Source organism: Lampetra fluviatilis, chromosome 47 (genome assembly GCF_964198595.1).
Source record: "Lampetra fluviatilis chromosome 47, kcLamFluv1.1, whole genome shotgun sequence".
Classification (NCBI taxonomy): Eukaryota; Metazoa; Chordata; class Hyperoartia; order Petromyzontiformes; family Petromyzontidae; genus Lampetra; species Lampetra fluviatilis.
In genome coordinates, this window is record NC_136321.1 from 1,773,288 (window position 1) to 1,794,185 (window position 20,898).

The 20,898-nt window shown below is 50.7% G+C and overlaps 1 protein-coding gene across 1 annotated transcript in view; it reads right to left on the reverse strand.

Moving 5' to 3' along the window:
• The window catches only part of LOC144947786 (uncharacterized), a 341,697-nt gene that overhangs the window by 45,896 nt on the left and 274,903 nt on the right, over positions 1-20,898 (reverse strand). Inside the window, exons 9-12 of the mRNA XM_078877139.1 lie at positions 19,032-19,143; positions 16,391-16,685; positions 14,788-14,917; positions 6,472-7,392 (exon numbers count right to left, since the gene is read on the reverse strand). Of these exons, the coding sequence (XP_078733265.1) occupies positions 6,472-7,392; positions 14,788-14,917; positions 16,391-16,685; positions 19,032-19,143 (1,458 nt within the window). The remainder of the gene's footprint in view (positions 1-6,471; positions 7,393-14,787; positions 14,918-16,390; positions 16,686-19,031; positions 19,144-20,898) is intronic.

A 20,898-nucleotide genomic window follows, 5' to 3' on the forward strand; every position in this document is an offset into this window, starting at 1 on the left:
TGCACGCACACCACAGTCTGGGGTTCAGTGATTGCTCGAATCGTCCAGTCTGGTATGCGGCTTAATCATGGATCTATTATTATTATTATTCATCAGCTTACTGACCACAGCCTCAGTACAAGCTGCGTGCTTAATGTATGCACTTATGACCTCACGACACTGATATTTCTTATCTAGGAGCACACACTAAGTCTGAGATATTTAATTTACACCGCATTCAATTGTGGGAAAATCCTACCACGATACTTTCCAGGCTCAATTAAACGTGTGTGCATTATACACGGATGAAATGGTTACTTTCGAAACGCAATCCTATTCTGATTACTGATTACATGAGATTATTTTTGAAGTAATGTCATATATAATAAACGTTTTTGGGTTAGATCGCGTTATTTATAAATGTGTCGTAACCCTGCACCACCCGACACGGCCAATCAGCAAAAAAGTGTCACGTTGACAAAAGACGAATAGTTCACTACTTTAGCCCACCGGTGTGTTGAAGCGTGAAACTATTTTTGAGTAGTACGACGTTTCGCTGGGAATGGCATCCAGCATCATCGGGCAATTCGCCAGAATGGTGAGGCTCTGCTCTTGCTCCCGGTCTTAAAAATACGTTTATTATGAATAATATTGGTCGCGAAAGCCTATGTGTTAAACTAATGTCATATAATCTGATCACCATATTACTTTTATCATAACTCGCTTCATATCAAAGTCCTTTAGGTGGCCTTAACCTGATACAGGAGCACCCCGATTTACGGCTCATTTTGCAAATTCGTCATTATGCTATTCATACCACGACCTGACTAACGTCGCCTTAACCCGCACGCTCACGTCGCTGACAGCATCGTCATTATCCGTCGCCTCTCAGCTGTCGACCCCACCACCTAACTACCCTGGACACGAACTGCTCTTCGTCACGCATAAAGAAACGTGCTGTCGAGTACAACAGATTATTTGTTTCACGATATTTCTGTGATTGTCTTTTACAGTACCCTGTAAAATGTGTGTTAAAGTGTACTGCTGTATGCTCGTGTTGGGTACATTTCTTTTGTAGTAATGTGATGCAAACTTGTTGGTACATCTAGGATGGAGATGTGCGCACGAACACACAGTGTCACCGCACCCCCCGGTGCCTCTGTTTAGCGCTCGCAGGGAAAAAAACAATCGCATTTATTAACGTCCTTTTGACATCCGTCGTCGCACCTTTCAGGAACGCATCCCCGACGAAAACCTGGGTGTGAATGTGATGGACAGCTCTGTGCTGTGACTGCTGCAGCAGCATCCACAGGACAGAGCTGGCCATGACACCAGCAGCAGCTGTGTGCCGTGATCTATGCGCAGGGCGACAGTGGCCTCACATAAACCCGTGCTGCCGACTTCATCATCAACCCTGTGTGCCACGGTTGTGAGATGTTAACTACCTCGCTTGGTATACAGGAGGTCGTGGGTTCAATTCTGACCCTGACGCCTGCTGTATATTTAGAGTCAGCGTATTCTCCCAATGGTCGTGTAGATTTTTATCCGGGTCCTCCGGTTTTTCCCTCCACATTTCAAAACATGCTTTTTGAGTATTTGACTGCTGTAAATTTCCACGTGATAAACCGCTTCGTTGAGTTATCATCTGTGGCCAGGTCGCTTCTGAAAAAGAGCTACATAGCTCAGTGGGTCTTACCTGGTAAAATAAACATGTACTTTTAACATACTTAATCCCCTCCTTTCAATTGTTGACAGAATCATGTTCGGAAAATGTTTTTAGACAAAAGTAATCTTCAAAAGTCATCAGTCGGTGCATGCTTAGTAACCGTAACCAGAAAACAGAGAAACAAATACAGGAATACAGCCTCATGTTATTCCACAACGCTGGTGTACATGCACAACCTTTTACAATCGTTACGAAGTTGATCGGGTGGCAGCTTTAAAATTAAACGGCATTCGCCATGAAAGCAAATGCGGCGGCAGTACAGCGCAGGCACGCAACACTATGCAATGAATGCCAAAGTGAATGTGAAATTTCCACCAGTGACTCAGGAACCAGGACCACAAGCGGTGATGAGCTCAACGGTCTCCCTGCTCGCTTGAGCGGGGAGACCCTTGAGGACGGTTGGCTACGTACGGTGTGAAAGAAGTTCAACATACATACATACACGTACATACAGCACGTTTGGCTACGCAATATAACCCAAATTAAAGCTGTACTATGGATGATATTGATCGTGAAAGCCTACGTGTAAATTTATTTATTGAGAACGCGCTTCGGTGCAGGAACGTGACCTCATTGAATGTACACTTAATGTGGATAATAAAGCTTCAGCGAGCAATAGCTTAAGCTTGTTTGAAACATATGACTTTTGCCAATTACCCAACGGACGGAAAAACACGCTTATTTATTTCACGGGGAAATCTATAGAGGGCAAACAAGCTGTTTTCGAAGGTTCCAGTCATCGTGACTCAGTCGCGACATCAATTCTAAACATTGAATCAACATCGCATAATAATAATCTAAAATAAAAACTAGTTTTTTTTTTACCAGGTAAGGCCCACTGAGCTATACAGCTCTTTTTAAAAAGTGACCTGGCCACAAGTGGTAGCCCAGCGAAGTGGCCTATCGCTTGGACATTTACAGCAGACAAATAGTCCATAAACGCATGTGGATTACAAACGTGTATCGATATGATAATTGGTTTTTTACCCTTCTATCTGGCAACAAAACTGACACCTTTTTTACAAGGTGTCATGTTTGCATAGACCACAATACCTGCAGTCATAATGCAAACAAAAAAAAACATAACTCTGATAATGTATGCACTGTCCTTGAAGTTGATTGGTCCACACCCGAGACAGCGTTTTTTGTTTGCATTATGACTGCAGGTATTGTGGTCTATGCAAACATGACTCCTTGTAAAAAAGGTGTCAGTTTTGTTGCCAGATAGAAGGGTAAAAAACAATTATCATATTTTTTACTGGCAAATGAGGTTCCAATGGTGTATCGATATGTCAGTCATTCGAGAAAAAAACGTAAAAACATAATTATTAGGGAACTAACTCGACTAACGGAGCTCATAATGGCCGCGTCAGAGCACCGAGCCAGCGCCGCTGATATCCTGGGTTCGAATCTAGGCCACAGCCGACTGCGATGAAACTCGGGTATTCACCGCAGCAACTTGACGGTTCTCAGCTAAGGGTTACGGTCCAAATTTGACAAATTAACCCAGCGGTTACGCGATGGGGGAAACACACGGCAACCCCCCCCCCCTCCTGCATAACTTAACAGGGACCCGTCCTGAAAAAGATAGTGTGTGGGCCCAGACCAAATATTTTACCTTGTTAGTATACCACCTAAGATGTACCAACAGGATTCAATAAGAAAGTGGATTATGCAATAACCTTGTTGAATAAGTGTGTTATGATGTAATCGACTTGTATTAGCCGTAGTAGTTGAAGTCTTAACATTCAGTGTATTTCTTTAACCAGTTTAGTGTCATTTATAAGAGTGACCAGGGGCATACATCTGCAAGTCGACTAATTCCACACCACCGATTAGCACAGTTGGCTACGTACAGTGCGAACGAAGTTCAACATACAGACAGCATGGTTGGCTATGTCCGGAGCGAAAGAAGTTAAACATACGTATGGAGGGTGGCGATGATTGCTGCTTTGTGTAAAATTCCAACATAGTATTTTGCGGTTTAATTTTGTAAATTGCCAAATGAGGACCCCGATGCCGGCACGCAATGACCAACTCGTGCCACTGACGTCAGGGATGTTTAACTTCCACTGTGAGGCCGACGGCGCGTCGTAGTTTGATTAGGGTTCATACACACCGCCGCAGTAATAGTGAAAAATAAGAAAAGGGTTTCACCCTTTCTGGCAATAGAACAGGGGGTGTTAAGATGTACAAACAGCAAATATATACCTTTTGCAAGGCATCAAGTCACTTTTGTAAAAACATGTATGTTTGCAAAACATGTATGTTTTGATACATGTACGTACGGTTAATGCAGACTTGATGCCTTGCACATGGTATCTATTTGGTGTTTGTCCATCTTAACACCTCCTGTTTTATTGCCAGAAAGGGTAAAACCCTGTTCTTATTTTTCACCATTTTGAATGGTGGCAAAACGGCAAAAATGTCCCACCGCCGTATTAACCGGGGCAGCTGCTAGGTTCGAACCACGAACCGCTGCAACGAGCAGCGAACGCAGCACTACCACTGGGCCGCTGCGTCACCGCCCCCATGCACATTGCCGATGACATCAGCAAGAGGACTCAACATTGGAGAGAGTTACATCATCGAAACGTGCGCATCGGTTTTCATAACGTGCTTGGATTGTGTCTTGCTTTCGTAAAATAAATGGGCAAAGTGCCTGTGTTAGTGTCAAAATATAATGCTGACTTAGTGTCCCATCGATCAATGGGGCCTTCTGGTAGGCAATACATCGGTGATTGTTCTTGTTTAATGGGCAACATCTTGCTGATGAGACTCAGCAAAGTGGAAACCGGCGTGGGACTTGCCTTGTTTAATAAACAAGAATAACCGCTGGAAAACGATGGGGTAGTTGATGTACAGGTGCAAGAACCCACACGGTTAAGGATGTGCTTATAAACGGATGAAAGCGATGATGTACAATGAGAACGAGCGGGGGCACAAACAAACTCTCTCTAAACACCGACGGCCAACAGTGGGATGTGATCTTCTGACAACAAGTGAACATCATGACGTCAAGCACATGACATGCCGTACCACGTGCCGAACCGCATGCTGTACGTGCCGCACAACGACACCACAACGCGCGCAACATAATGAAGGACGCGAAGACGAAAATACAATGTGATATGTTGCAACTATCAAAGGTGAGTGTGGACCTGGTCAGGGAAGAGGGGGATGGCCGATGGTCAGGAGGGAGTGGTAGCCAAGGGATGGAACGCGCTCGCGGACGAACGCCGTGGAGACGGCGTTGCGATCGGTCCGTGTGCAGGCGCTGGGCGGATCGTTACGTCGCAGGATCATGGGAGGTGGCGACGGCTTTGGGAGGCCTTCATCCGGCAGCGGAATGAGCGTGGCTGATGATGACGATGACGACGAATCATGGCCTATAAGGATGGCTCAAAGGCAACCTCCCCCTTTGGCCGCCTGGCTCAACCCAAAGAGATCACGTGCCCTGAGGCAGGAGATGAGGCGAGGAAAGGGCAGATGGCTCAATGTAGACAACGTCCACGGGCGCTTTAAAGAAGTTAAAAATAAAGAAAGAGAAGCGCCGGTTTCAGGGGACTGGGGTGATTGCGGCGGCCACCCCAGATCACAAAGCCGCGCCGGGAATTTGCGAGCACGAAGAACTCCACAGTTTTCACCCAACATTACGGATGCCTCATAAGGGCAAAGAATCCCGTTGGGCAAGTTCTGTTAGCGAGTAGCATCTATGAAGGCCGGCATGGCACACGAAGGGGTGGGTGGACAACACCTCGCCCGACCACCTTTGTCTCCCCAGTGGTGATGTTTATACACACCGCACCAGGTACGCATTTGAAGCCGAGTCGACCGCGGGGAGGCCCAGGATGGGTTCAAATAATGGTCACTGGTGTTCGTGGCCGTGAGCGGGAATCGAACTCGGGTTGCCGGGTTCATAGCGAAGTGTGCCAACCGCTACCCCTACAGCTCCCCCGTAATGGTAACGTGCACACGCACGCAGCGGGTCATATGACGGACAAAGACGGGGTCACCCCACCTGAGAGATGTCAAGGGTCAAGAGATGCTACCGGCTACGGGAACTGCTTTGTAAAAGTTGAGGTCCGTTTTATTTGCAAGGAGGTGGATGTGTGAGGCAGATGTTGCCTGTTCTCTGGGCAAAAGAGACGAAAGGCAAAGAGAAAATGTATTCTCGGCCTTGGAGTAAATGTGCATATGGAGGATGCTGGGAATTCCCTGACACGACAGGGTCAGCAATTTGGACGTTCAGATTATAAACTGGCAGGAAAGTGTTGACGATGTAACGGTCAAGAGGAGGTTGTGATGGGTGGGATGTGGGCACAGGGTGCAGGAGGAGGTAGTGATAGGTGGGACGTGGGCACAGGAGGAGGAGGTAGTGATGGGTGGGACGTGGGCACAGGGTGCAGGAGGAGGTAGTGATAGGTGGGACGTGGGCACAGGAGGAGGAGGTAGTGATGGGTGGGACGTGGGCACAGGGTGCAGGAGGAGGTAGTGATGGGTGGGACGTGGGTGCAGGGTGTAGGAGGACAGGTCAACAAGACCGACATTGGAGTGGCACCCAGAGGTGAGCGACCAAGTGGAAGACATCCAACTTCAAAGTGGGGACCTTTGAAGGTTGATGTTGACATTGAAACATCAGCGATGTCTGACAGAGAAGCGATGGCGATGAGGGTGGTGACACAGCACTAACCCAGGGCCCGTTGCAATATGCGCACCCTGCCCCCGGGGTTGCCCGATGTTTTGTTTTGCTCGGTGGGACTCACAGTCTTGCGCTGCAGGCGGCTGAGCAGACCCTTCCTCTCCCTGCGGTCCACCGATCCGCCCCACGGGGAGCCCAGCGCCTGTCCCCCGGGCCACCTCCCGGCCTGCGCCTGTATCCTCGCCTGCGCTAGGTTAAAGCCCGGCCCGGCACGGGCGTGGCGGAGCCCCCTCTCCAGCCGGCAAAACGTCTGGTGGCCCACCACGACCCCGCGCCTCGCCCCGTCCCCTCGGCAGCCCGCCGCTCCTCCTCCGGCGGCGGCGGCCTGCGACGCCTCCTCCTCGCTCTCGTCGCGCTCCTCCCTCTCGGCCGCCTCGGCCTTCCCGTACGCGTACACGGCCTGCGGCAGGTTGCACTCGCTGTACGCCACCCGCCCGCGCCGCTGGGACGCCGCCAGCGGGCTGAAGAAGCCCGCCGCCGCCGCCGTGCAGCAGTAGTGGCTGCCGGTGCCCTGCGCGAGGCGGTCACCGGCGGCCGGGAACGCGCGGTTCCAGTCGACCGAGCGGCAGGCGTAGGGGGGCGGCTGAGCCGGCGGCGGTGGCGGCGGCTGCTGCGGATGCGGAGGAAGAGGCAGCGTCGGGGTGTGCGGGAGACGCAGCGTGCGCGTGCTGTGCTCCCCGCGCGTCACGCAGCCGCCCCCCTCCTCCATCATCACGGTGAGCTCCCGCTCCTCGTGCTCGAAGTAGAAGACGCCGTCCACTCCGGACTCGGGCTCGTCCTCCTCGTAGCAGACGTCCACCAGCGGGTTGAGCTCCCAGTTCTTGCCGACGGGCGACGAGCGGTACTCCTGCTGATGCTGCTGGTGGTGCTGCTGCTGGTGGTGCTGGTGGAGACCCATGACGCCGTAGCTGCCCGTGCGCAAGCGGCGCATCTGCATTTGCCGGCGGGCGGCACGCAACTCCTCGAGCGAGACGGCGAATCCCGGCTGCAAGAGACGCCGCTCTCTCGTGACGCAGCAAAGACACCGGCGGTCGCGCGGCGACATCGCGCGCCCAAAAATAAATAATTAAACAACGCGCGGGTCTCTTGATGCCACGCGTGGTGCCGTTCACTCTCAAGAGAGGATTATTGGGAAGGGGGGGGGGGACTCTATGAAGGCCAAGCGAGCAGGAAGGCGGCTGTGACCTGCCACCAAGGATTGCCTAAAGATTTGCAATCCTTGTGTTCGGATTATTTGGCCAACTCCCCATTTGTATGAGCGTTTTACACAAGTGGGAGGAAGCCGGAGTGCCTGGAGAAAGCCTTAATGCGTGCAAGCGGAAGGGCCGGGGGGGGGCGAGGGGTAACTAGCAGAGAGCTGCTGCAGCATCGCCACCGCGTTGCACAATTTGCGAAAGGTATGATCTCGGATTGGGAGGTGGCCGGGTGGCTGAGCGGTTGTGCCTACGTATGTATGTTGAACTTCTTTCGCAATGCACGTATCCAACTGTGCCTAATCAGAGGTGCGGGGTAAGGACAACCAACTAAACACACGGACAATTGTACACATACGGAGTCAGGGACGTTGAGCCGGCACTGCTGACTTCCTGGGTTTGAATCTGCGTATTGGCCGTCCGTGCTTCTGTCTATCTCTCTGGTCTACGTCGTCTTCATCATAACTAAGGAGTTGATGCCCATGACTGATAATTTCCACCTTCTTCTAACGAGGTTACTATAAAGAGGTGATGATAGAGGTTATTATAACGCTTTTACTATAACTAGGTTATTAAAAACAAGGTTATTATAACGAGGTTATCAAGTGTGTCAAGTTGAGGGTCTTAGCCCGGCCACCAATGACTCTTTCCAAAAACAACTCTGGCAATAAATTTGGGGGAGCATTCACTCTGGCATATATCAGCCAGCTCTGACCGTCACGCCACGGACACTTTTTGCAGGGCATACACGAGACTGACCACCTAAGCATAGACAATGGGGCTGATGAAGTGATTCCAGAGAACTACGATTCCAGAACATAGTTCTCATTCATCATCTCCCGGGGACGGTCTCTTAACGTTACGTGATGCCACGCATTTAAAAAAAATTATTCATTCATCTTTAGACATGTCGCTCAATGGGACGATTGAAATAAAAGTGGGATAAATTATTACGAAAAAAAACTTGAACCACAAATCAATATAGGGAAATGTGGGAAAACTGGTTAATAGGATTGTGGAAAGTAAACTGTCAATTTCCATTAATTTCTCCAGGAAATGTGGGGAAGCTTACGCAGGACCACAATTATATTCGACGGGAACTGTTGATGGTTTTGCATAATACACAAGACTGGGTGCTTTCTGTACGCGTGTTTGCGTGTTGTTTGAAACTTTCGGTGTACCGGTCAGCACCGATGTTTCCATTTCGATGGGATTCCTCGTCAGTTACGGACTTGAATGGAACAAGTGAATATTCGGAGGTGAGCAAAGCCGCGGTAGCGCGTGGCGAGAGCTTGAGAGGAGATATGCTCACCGCGTGGCCTAACCCAGAGCACCACGCGAGGATTACGATGTCAGAACCGGCGTGCTAAGGAGTGTGTGTTTAAATTTTGATTTAAAGCTTTCGTGACTGCAGGGATTCATCTTCTTGGTTCTTTCGGTAAAGTCACGTAGAAGGGAAGTAATAAAATAATAAAAATAAAACATAATAAAATGATTCTCACGACGTTTCGCCTCGACGGACCTGGTTTCCACCTGAGGACGGCTGCTTGCGTTGTGGCCGAAACGTCGTGAGAATCATTTTATTATGTTTTATTTTTATTATTTTATTACTTCCCTTCTACGTGACTTTACCGAAAGAACCAAGAAGATGAGTGTGTGTTTCTTATACGCGAAATTAGTCCAAACTAATCTCAGTAGAAATTGCGATTGTGCAAGCATAAATAAGATCCCTATATTTCTGCACCGACAAAACATTTACGCTTGAACATTGGACCTTTATAAGAATGGCTAAGAAAGAAGACGACCTCACGAATTTGATTCAGTAATAAACAACACAATAGTCGAGGTTAATTTGAGGCTGTCTCTGGCTGTCGCCTGATGATGCTAGTTGTAATTACTGGCGAAATGCCACGGTACTCAAATTGTAAATGTTGTTGATTTACTCTCCAACACAGCTGTGTGCTGTACCAGTAATGAATTGTCATGTTCTGTTTACGTTACAAACCTCACTAATTGGCTGTGTCGGGTTGGTGGCGGGTTTAATGGCGCATTTATATTTACGCGATCTAACCCCCAAAAAATCCTCTGTCATGGATAATATTGGTCGCTAAAACCCGAACTACTAACGTGCATATACAACACATTTGGGATAATGTGCCAGTCACGCAGGTCACATCACTCGTGGTTACATCACCAATGGCAGTGTCACAATTAAGCTCAAGTTAAACAGTGCAACGATTCTCAGCCTAAACACACTGCCACATGCTTCCTATGTTGCGGGTCCGTTTGTTAAAAAGATGATAAAAAAAAAACAATTGTTTTTCATTGCTTCTGTTTTGCAACACATTTCATTCCGCAAGAGATCACGTGAACGAGGCAGGGGTAACTTAGGCGAGGAAATGTTGCCCGCTTAAAATGTTAAACAAATGTCGAGTCCTCCACAAGAAATAAATTAAGGTAAAAAAATATATAAAAGGGCCAGATTATCATGCCGAATAAATATGCTGTAGATATATTATTTCTAAAAGAAGAGGCTATTGTCGGCAGTGCCAGCAGTGATAGCATCGCGTGAACAGAACGCATTTTCGGCCATTTTGTCAAAATGAGAACCTGGGCAAATACATTTGAAAAAAATACTATCGTTCTCTAAATCGAGTATAAAGTATACAATCTAAATTACAGACCTCAGAATTGTGAAATGTTCTAAAATATGCACTATAAGCGCCTCTCATAAAGTGACCAGGAGGAGGATTGATAATTGCTGCACTGTGTACAGTTCAAAAGCGTTCGCAATCAAAACCGTTCACAACTCTGAATTAACTCACAGTCATGGTTGGTTATGATATGCAGCTTCATAATTTATTACATAGTGTTCTTCACTAATGTTCAGAGGGGGGCCACTTTCGCCGATAAGACATCACCGGTGTGAGTGCCGCCACACATTGAAACCATTGGGGGTTTTGACAGCAGCACGATGATGATGGGGGGGGAGGGGGTGTTTTCAACTTTTGTCTATTGTGGGGGGGGCAGCACGTCAGGGGCCGCACTAAAGGACACCAGGGACCCACCAGTGGCCCGCGGGGCCTTGCAATGAAGAACGCCGATCTACTATTTACGCCGAGAAGATTTGACGAAGCTAACTTGATTCAATTCCCAAACTCGTGTCTCCGCGAACACTGCTGCCATTTTGATCTTTGCTCTTCCGTTGCCAGACGACCACCTCAACCCAACGTGAACTTGTTCAGCCAATCGCAGCACAGTTGAATGTGAAAAGTGAACGCTTTTCGAACAATTTCTCAACCTTGCCTGACTCGAACGCAACTGTTCATCTCCGGCGTTGCAGCCAGTGGGGAAAAAAAATCGAGCTTCGCAAACACAACAGTCGTGTGACGCAACATTGTTGCGGAAAAGTTGCACTGTTGTAACTTCAAGGGTGAGCAGGAGAATGCGAGGATGTCCAACAATCACAATGAGGTTCATGCAACGTGTACACGGCCTCAAACACCATGGCAAATGAACGCACGGTACATTCTCTGAACGCCTGTTCCTGAACATCTAATGAACACATTTTCGAAAAAAATTCAAACACAATGACAATATTATATACAGTATTTCAGTGCTGCCACTATTTGCTTAGATCAGCTGAGTTTTAATTGACAAAGTGCTGACTTTTAATTGACAAAGTAAAAAATACAGTTCACGGGGTCATTACACAGTGTCATCATCGCAATATAGATCCCCAGGCCTAATGACTGGACCGTACTACGGCTCCTCAATCTGAGCAACCGCAGAGTTTCGCGTCCGTCGTAACGAGTGTTCGGAAAAGGCCACGTGAAAAAAGTGAATCAGTCTTGTTATTCATTACCGTACTCAAGTTTCGCAAAACGGTGTAACGCGATGGTGAAGTGTGTGGTATGGTACTTTAAAAAGGGAACCTGCGTTGAGTTTGACCTCGGTAATTAGGGCGCCATGGTGGGGAGATGTTAACTGCCTCGCCTGGTATACAAGTGGTCGTGCGTTCAATACCGACCCTGAGGTCTGTTATATATTTGGAGTTTGTACGTCCCTCTCCCCATGGTCGCGTGGATTTTTCTCCGGGTATTTTGCTGCTATAAATTTCCACGTATATAAGCCACTTAATTGAGCTATCATATTTGGACAGGTCGCTTCTGAAAGAAAGACCGATATAGCTCAGTGGGCCTTACCTGGTAAAATAAAAGTACTTTAGTTTCAGAATCAGAATCATTACACCGGCGGAATCCGATGAGCTATAATGCGCTTTTCACAGACGTCCAGTCGGGGCGGCTCAGAACGTGATAATATAAAACAACACAAAAACACGATAGTCGTGCAAAGTATCGGAAAGGTAAAAAAATCGCTTAAAATATACAAATAAAACGAAACTATATATTTGTGTTATCTTAGCAGGTTAAGCCTACTGACATATTAACTTATTTTCTAGAAGTGACATAGGCCACAAATGATAGCTCGACAAAGTGGCTTATCACGTGTGACTTTCATTACCAAGCTGCGTGTTGCCCCCGAGGCTGTGACCTGTGTGACCTCTGTGACCTGTGTGACCTGTGTGCTCTGTGTGCCAGGTGTGCTCTGTGTGCCAGGTGTGCATTGTCTGCCGCTACTGCTGTCCCCACATCGTCTCCAGCTGCTGACTCCAGAACGCCCCCCGTGTTCACTGCTTCTGTAATAATGTTCAGCGTTCCAATGCACGTGAAAGCCCGTGCAATGCACAACTCTTCTCGTTGTCGAGATGCCTTCGGTTGGTTTATGCGAGTGGTGGCCAAGGCTGCTCAATCGTAAAAATGAAAAAGATAGCCCTGCAGAGTCAAGGCAACGTCAAGGTGTCTCACTCCCAAAAATGCTCATCTCCATTGAGAGCCTTGAGTGGTGGAAATTCTACATTGCCGTGGATGAAGATAATTCTGCCCAATTTTGTAGGACAATCATTAAGTGACCGTACTACTGCTGCTCTCTGTCTTGTTACACAGCCAGAAGGATAGAAAGGCAGGCAGATAGGGTAGACAGACAAACAGATATTTAGATAGGCAGAAATACTGCAAGTTATTATGATGATGATAGGTGAATACTCAACCAGGTTAAGACACAGATTCCCCGTATAGCCTCACGAGAATTGTGGGGCAAGTGCTGTTGTCAAGAACTTGTGAAGGCTGGCACGGCACACTAGGGGAAGTGTGGCCAACACCGTATCCCCAACAGTTGCTCATTGAGTCTACCTAGGGGAGGCCCGGAACCGGTTCAGATAATCGTAACTGGTGTTGGCTGTGAGCAGGAATTGGCTCAGTTCGCCGGGTTTGTAGCACAGTGGACTAACCGCTACGCTAACTGCTACGCTCCCATGCATAACTCTCCCAACCGCAAGCCTGGATTTTGCTTTGACATTATGGTCAGCAACTAAATTGATCGTCGGCAACTATAAAGCATCACTGCAATCGCATTCTCATATGCAAAGCATACAACACATACTGTATATAATAATAATGATGATGATAGTATGAATGTTTTCCACTCTTGAGAAACAACACAATGAAGGCAATGCACTATGGGCGGGTGAAGGTTCACAGTCAAGTGCATCAGTGTTAACAGCGTAAGCACACCGGGTATTTCATTTATTATGGAAGCCAACGTCTCCCTACTCGAGCAGATTTAAGGGCAGCATTTACCTCCATTGGAGACAGTGAAGGAAATTCGACATTCGAAGAGTATTAAACTATAAACTATTTTTTTGTTAGGTCAGATCCCACTGAGCAGCAATGTCACTCTTTTTTCAGAAGCAACCTGGCCACAAATAACAGCTCAACGAAATGGCTTAGCGTCACGTGGAAATGTATTGCGGCCAACTACTCTAAACGCGTGGTGACGTTGATTCTAAATGTGGAGGGGAAAAAAACGGAGGACCTGGGCAGAAATCCACGCGACGGCAATGGGGAGAACATGCAGACTCCAAATATACCGCAGGCGTCATGGTCTGGATTGAATCCACGCCCTCCTGTATACCAGGCGAGGGAGTTAACATCTCCTAGCCACCACGGTACCCATGGTGGTTGCCGAGTCTCTCCGTCGGGCAGCAGTTGTCGACTTCCCACAAAGTGGTGCCTAGTTTTAGTTACCCTGGAGAGATGATAGATTGAATTGCCACCCATGCCAAGGGCTTAGAACGCCTCACCTTCTGATTGCGAGGTGAGGGCTATGGAAATTGCTGACATCCATAATGACAGTGCTACATTTGATCATTATCAATACATATTTTAACCACGCACTCCCCTGTTTCGATACCCACGAGTCTTATTATTTCACAGACTTCGGGCAAGTGCTGGTAGCAAGCACCTATTAAGAGACAATTTAACTCGATGTTTAATATTTGTGCAGTCATTTTAGAGAGACCGGCTTGCATCAATGTGTACAACACGGGTTCAGACCTCAGTGGTGCCATCTCAGTGTCTCTGGCGCGGCATTAGGCCCCGAAGCTGCCCGGCTACCTCCAGTATCATAAAAATGAGCACCACTCTGTGAGAAGTGAATGGGGTGTGTGGAATGGACACGGTCAATGCCAGTCAAGTGACTCGACCTGTCACCCCTTTGGGGGGGGGTCCACAAACGAACGACCACTTCGTAGGCAACGGTGACTGCACATCCCGCGGCGCGTCCTACGGAGAGGCTGCTCTCTGCCACTGGAATGCCGAATGTCCACCGTTGACTTGGGGCCGGCCAACGGAGGTGAACGGCGGCCCCAGTCCTGCGGTCGTTTGAAGCAGGGGAGACACCTTTGCCCCGCGGCGTGATGACCGGCGTGTACGCACGTCAAGAGATGTGCACGTCAGCGTGTGCGCTTGTGAACGCCCCAATTGCGCGCACCGTGCAAAACGTGCGTGTGCAATCGCGCCCATGCATGCACCCGTGGGTGCGCCACGTACGCACGCACGTACGTACGTAGAGAACCTTACGGGGATGGTCGGGGGGGGGGGGAAGGAACAACGAACCAAAACACACGCAGCGGACACCACCGCAAAGAGGCAGCGACGTGACCACGCGGTGGCCGGTCACGAGCAGAACCTCCGCGGATCTCCGACGGCGGCAGACATCATCCGCACCTCGTGACCACTCACCACGTGCCCACTCACCACGTGACCGCTCGCCGCGTGACCACTCACCACGTGACCGCGGCACGGCTCCTCCGACTGGCCGGAGCCGCGGTGCCGCCACCCGGCGCGGGGGCCCATGGGGGGCCTGATGAGGCCGTAGTCGTCCGCGATGCTGCCCGTGCGGCCGGGCCACTGCCTTCTGATGTGAGAGAGGACGAGATGAGAATCACACAACGCGGTGCAGTAAAAGCTCTCGAAGCCGGATAATGACTGAGGGGGGGGGTGAATGTCCTCTCTGGATATGGGGGGTGTCTGGCAAAAAAAAGTAAATTATTAAGCGATAAATAATTAAGCGGGCAAATTACAAATATTAAATATCTAAATATAATAGATAACGATTTAACGATACATAAATATTTAAATGATGAATAAATAATTGACGATCATTATATTGCTGTTATGTATAATTACCAAACAACTCGTACAAGGCGACCACCGAAGGAAATTCATTCGCCCTTAATGACTTCAATGATTTCATTCACTGATTGTTTGCCATTTAATCTGCCCCAGAATCCACTCGCTGGCCACCGCGGCCTGAGGCACGCGCTTCGCGTCGTGCACCGGTGTGGTTCGCTGTTAGCACGTCACGCCGCCCGTCATTGTTCCACGCACGCATTCAACATTTCTCCTTCGCGATGTCCACGCCACAACCCGCGCCACGCCCAACCCCCCCACACCCCGTATGTCCGTATGTTGAACTTGTTTCGCACCGTACGTAGAGAACCGTGCGGGGGTAGTGGGGGGGGGATTGACAACGAACTAAAACCCACGCAGCAGCCACGACCACAAAGAGGCAGCGACGTGACCGCAGGCCGCCGCTAGACAATGAACGCAACATCCCGTTCACGGAAGAACCTCCGCGGGTCTCTGCCCCCCGCCTCCGTCCCCGTGAAAGGCACGTGCGGCCGCTGTAAATCCACGCTTTCCTCTCACGTCTCTCGGTGTGCATTACGAGTGCGCTCTCCATCGGGTAACGACGACGTCGACCCGCAAAGCGCCAGGAGGAACCCCACGAGATGAGTGGGAGAAGGCAGCAGCAGCCATTTCTAGGAGCCGGTGCCAAACAATTTCCCCAGCTCTGCAGTCCTCTACTTGTCATCCAATTAACGAGTGTTTCCATGTGGGAGGAAAACCGGAGCAGCCGGAGAAGATTGCACGCGTGCGATGGGGAAACACTTTATCCCACTTTTGTTGCACCGCCTTCTAGCAAGCCAGGCCATGGGCAATCTCCTCGGGGAGTGTCCCGACACCTGTGCCATCCGCCAACAACGGCCCTCCCCTCGCCCTGTGGCGGGTTCCGTTTGTGTCACTGCGCGCGCGCGGCCTAACATATTTCTACCCAAGATTTTCGCGATACGCGGTTTGAATTCGCCCGTACGGGGCTACGTGGTGAGGCAACATTGCGTGCGCGCTGCATGCGCTACTCGGCAGGCAGCCGTCTCTCTCATTCGGTTTCCCATCACGAGCCCCTCTACCTGGAACGCTTCCCCTCCACTGCCGCATAAGGCGAGGCAATGACAAGCCACGCGTGTGGCCACTCCACCGGGCAAGTGAGCCCATTACCGCCGCTCCTCTGGGGGGGATGACGGTGGGGCGGGCGGGCGGCACGTACCTCCGTGCCCGCAGAGCCTCGGGCGTCGAGGTGAGCGAGCGCGTGTGCGGGGACGGCGGTGGTGAGTAGGAGTACGCGTAGGAGGCCGACGGGCAGAACGCCCGGCCTTCCGAAGCCGAGCGGACCCGGGGCCCAGCGGCGGCTGGGACGCCGGCGGAAGGGGCCTGACGTGGCTCGCCTCCCGCCACCGCCGCTGCCATCATCATCATCACCACGGGGGGCTCCTCGTACTCGGGCGGCTGCTCGGACGCCCGTGTAGAGGTCCTCGACCCGTCGCTGGACCCCCAAAACGGCACTGGAAGGTTAAACGATAACAATTATAATGACGTCATATCGAGCTGTAACGCAAATGTTTATTGAAAAGTCAACGAGATTTCCTGCACAATGAGCAATGGGGCAGCGGTTGGCGAGATGTTAACTACCTCACCTGGTATACGGGAGGTCGTGGGTTTGATCCCAACCCTGATGCCTGCTGTATATTTGGAATTTGCGTGTTTTCCCCGGAGTGATTTTTCTTCAGGTCCTTTGGTTTTTCCATAGACGTTTATAATCAACATGCATTCAAAGTATTTGGCTGTTTAAAATTTCCACGTGATGAGCCACGTCGATATGCTATCATTTGTGGCCAGGCCACATCGGAAAAAAGAGCTATATAGCTCATTGGGCCTTAACTGGTAAAATAAAAAATTGTTACAAATAAATAGTTACCTCAGAGTCGGTACTTAGTGAACTCGTTCCTCTGCGGCAGCACAGAATGGAGACATTCTCACGAATATTTGTTCATGTTTCAACATTTAACATTTCTGTTTTTAGGTATTCCCCTGCATGTGATGGGCATGAGGAGGAGGAAGGGAGGGACCGCCGCTGCCACTCCCCTTGGGGTGAGGCGGGCGGTCCCCTCCACCCACCACACCGAGGCTTCCTGCTCAGCCTCCTCCGTTACAATCTGGGTTCCTGTGCCAGTGCAGGGCCCAGTTCTGAGCTTCTGCGAAGGTAGATAACAAGTGAGTGTTTACCGTTGGCAGAGCTGTCCCTGAGGGTATGGCGAATTGGGGCGACCGCCCCGGGCCCCTCACTTTGGGGGGTCCCCACGGTTCGACGTTACAGTGTCCGATGTAATACTTTGGGTTTAATTTGTAGTTTGTAGGTGTTGGGGGGGGGGGCGCCCACAGCGTGATTTGCAACGATCGAGATTGGGTGCCACGGTGGCGAGATGTTCACTACCTCGCCTGGTATACAGGCCTGCTGCATATTTGGACTGTGAAAGTTCTCTCCATGGTCGTGTGTATTTTTCACCAGGTCCTCCGGTTTTCCCCTCCACATTTATAATCAACGTGCGTTCAGAGAATTTGGCTCCTCTGAATTTCCATTTCGTTGAGATATCATTTGTGGCCAGGTCGATTCTGAAAAAGAGCTACATAGCTCATTGGGCCTCACCTGGTAAAATAAAAATACGTTAGTTTAGTAGTTCGTCAACCATGCGAGCAGGAGGCTGCCATGAACCCAGCGGTTTCACTGCCTTGACGTGGCGCACGTAGCACACGATGGCACTGCGTGCAGCGTCTCTCCGTCCTACCAGAGGCTGCGCAGAAAATCGCCATCGGTGGGAAGGAGCTGCAGCGAAGAGGAGCAGGCCAGTGGGCGAGGCACGCACCACGCAGTGCCGCCTCCTGGCCGTTACCCCGCACGAGAGACCGTGGACGCTCGAGGTCCCCTCATACAAACGGGGGTGGGTGATGGCGCCTCTGCCGAGGTCTCCGTATCGCTGGCCGAGGCTGGCCCCGGGGGGGGCTGACGTGGCGCAAGTGACCTCGTGGGCCTTCGGTTTCCGATAGCCCCGAGGCGATCTGGGTTGACGGTCACTTGGCCGCGTTCCCTGAGAGAGGATGAGGATGCAGCCGACGGGAGTTGCGCGCAGGAATGACCCTGCGGCGGGTTCAGTCGACGGCGTCGCCAAAGGCTTTCTGCCGACGTCGAAGCGGACGTCGAGGTCGGGCAAAGGTTAAAAAGTAACGCGAGAAACCCTCGGCGCTTGAAAGAGAAACCACCGGCGTAAGCCAGCTTCCCGGATCAGCTTTTGTCGGACAAGTAGCGCGAGGAGTGGAGTCGCACCGAGGGGAACCGTTCGAGGTCTCGTGGTCACGGCAACGGCTGCCACGGTTTTGCTGAGCAGAAGTCTGCACTGATGGTGACCCCAACTGCTCGACGCAGCCACGGCGCGACGGATTCTTGGCCGCACAGGGCGGACTCTGCAACAGGAAAGCCTCGGGCTACCTCGCCTTGGGGTGTCCGATGGCGCAAATCGATAAAGCGGCAACGGCACTTCCGGGCAACATGAGCCCGTGACGGTTCTCCTTGGCGACTCTGTCATTAGAAGGGGAACCGCTCTTTGGCAGAGCTGCCAAGGAGTGACATGTCTGGAGGCGTGGTGTGGTGGTGTTTGTTGGTGTGGTGTGGTGACGTGTCTGGTGGCGTGGTATGGTGACGTGTCTGGTGGTGTGGTGTGGTGACGTGTCTGGTGGCGTGGTGTGGTAACGTGTCTGGTGGTGTGGTGCGGTGATGTGTCTGGTGGTGTGGTGCGGTGACGTGTCTGGTGGTGTGGTGCGATGATGCGTCTGGCGGTGGGGGAGTAACGTCGTACCTTCTCCCGCCGTGACAAAGCGAGGTCGGTCTGCAGCGCGCGACGATTCCAGCTTGTGTAGCCGACCGAACTTACTGCAGCTGTCCGGCTCGTAGTCACTCTGCACCTCGCCCTGCAGGGCACAGCCGCACATGCGCACGCACACACACACACATGCACGTGCGTACATACGTGCGCGCAGACACGCGTGAAATCAATACACAAGATGCGCCACATTGATTAAGCAGATATTGTGGTTCTACTGAAGGCAGCAACGCTTAAGTCATATCGATGGTGGCTGGACATGCGGTCAACGTCAGCCTCGCTTGCGTTGGCACGTAGAACGTAAGAAAACCTCCAAAACTGCGGTGTTTACTTATTTAATTAGCTCGTGCGATCACAGCATCAGCCCCCCAATCCAATCAAAGTTGGCGCAGCGGTGTTGTCAATGCAGGGCCTTCGCCGCACCGAGGACCCAGTCGTGGCAAAGCAGTATTATGCAACGTACTTGACAAAAACACGGGGGGTGTGGGGAATTAGAAAAAGTGACTTCGGTCGACGCTTTTAAGGGGCAAGCCTTCGCCTGGACACTTGGCTCCTGTGGCCACCAGACAAAACGCTTGTGGCGGTGGCGATGGATCCAGACGCGCGCAGTGAGAGAGAAAGACAAAACGGTGACAGCGATTCCCTCAAGCGATCCGGGATCCGTAATGTGCCACGAGTCAGCAAACAAGGTGAGATGAAAACGTGGATGGCGCTGGGAATTACTTTTTTTGCTCAATGAAACTAAACAGAAGAGAAAATCAATGTTTTTCAAGTCCGGTCTTGCGAAAGTGTGGGGTGACGCCGGCCTCTTCCAGGGTGGACCTACAGTTGGCACCTGTGTAGTGCAAAACCCCACGACGTATCGTCAAACTAAACTATAAACTATTTTCATTTCACCAGGGAAGGCCCCACTGAGCTGTTCTGTAGCTCCTTGCCAGCACTGTAGCTCCTTGTCAGCACAAATCATAACCCAACGAAGTGGCTCGTCATCGTCGTCACGTGGGAATTTACAGCAGCAGCCAAATACTCTGAACGCGCGACGTCGATTGTAAATGTGTGGGGAGAGAGAGAGAGAGGCAGACTCCAAATATACAGCGGGCATCAGGGTCGGGATCGAACCCACGACCTCCTGTATACCAGGCGAGGGAGTTAACATCTCACCACCGCGGCGCCCCTTTGTGGGAAAAAGGAGAAGAATCCCTCACAATAGTGGGAGAACGGCGTGTGCATGCGTCGTCTCGAGTGAGTGGGGTATTATGATCCACATCGCACAACTGACAAAATACACGATTTAAATGTTTAAATGTCCCTGGGATTAAAATGTATTTTAAATGTCCTCGGGAAGAACGACAGATTTCCCAGGACAGCAGCTGCCTCCTCCTCCTCCTTCCTCCCTTCTTCTCCCCCCTCCCTCCCCCCTCCCTCCCGTCTACCCCCACCCGCCCTCCACCCTGCCTCATCAACAAGAGGATGATCCTGGGAAACCAGGATGGGTGGCAACCCAAGGTGGTCCTGCACCAGTGGCTGACATTCCACACTTTCAAGGCAGGGGGCCCAGTCTCTCTGCGATGACCACTGTTGACTTCCCCACAAAGCGGTACTCGTGTTACTCTTCATCGCCATCGGCCACCATCGCTCCTAAGCGATGCTTTCTGCCCAAGCCCACTCACCGTTCTAAACAATCAAAATGACTCTTTGACCTGAACACGTTCTCTAAATAACCGTGCGACGCTCCGCGCCTCTCAATGCGATTTTTTAAAGTACAGCTGCTCCGTACATTTTTTGGGGCCGATTTTCGTTTTTTTAATCGGGGCGCAGCACACACGCTCCCACGCCTGCCGCG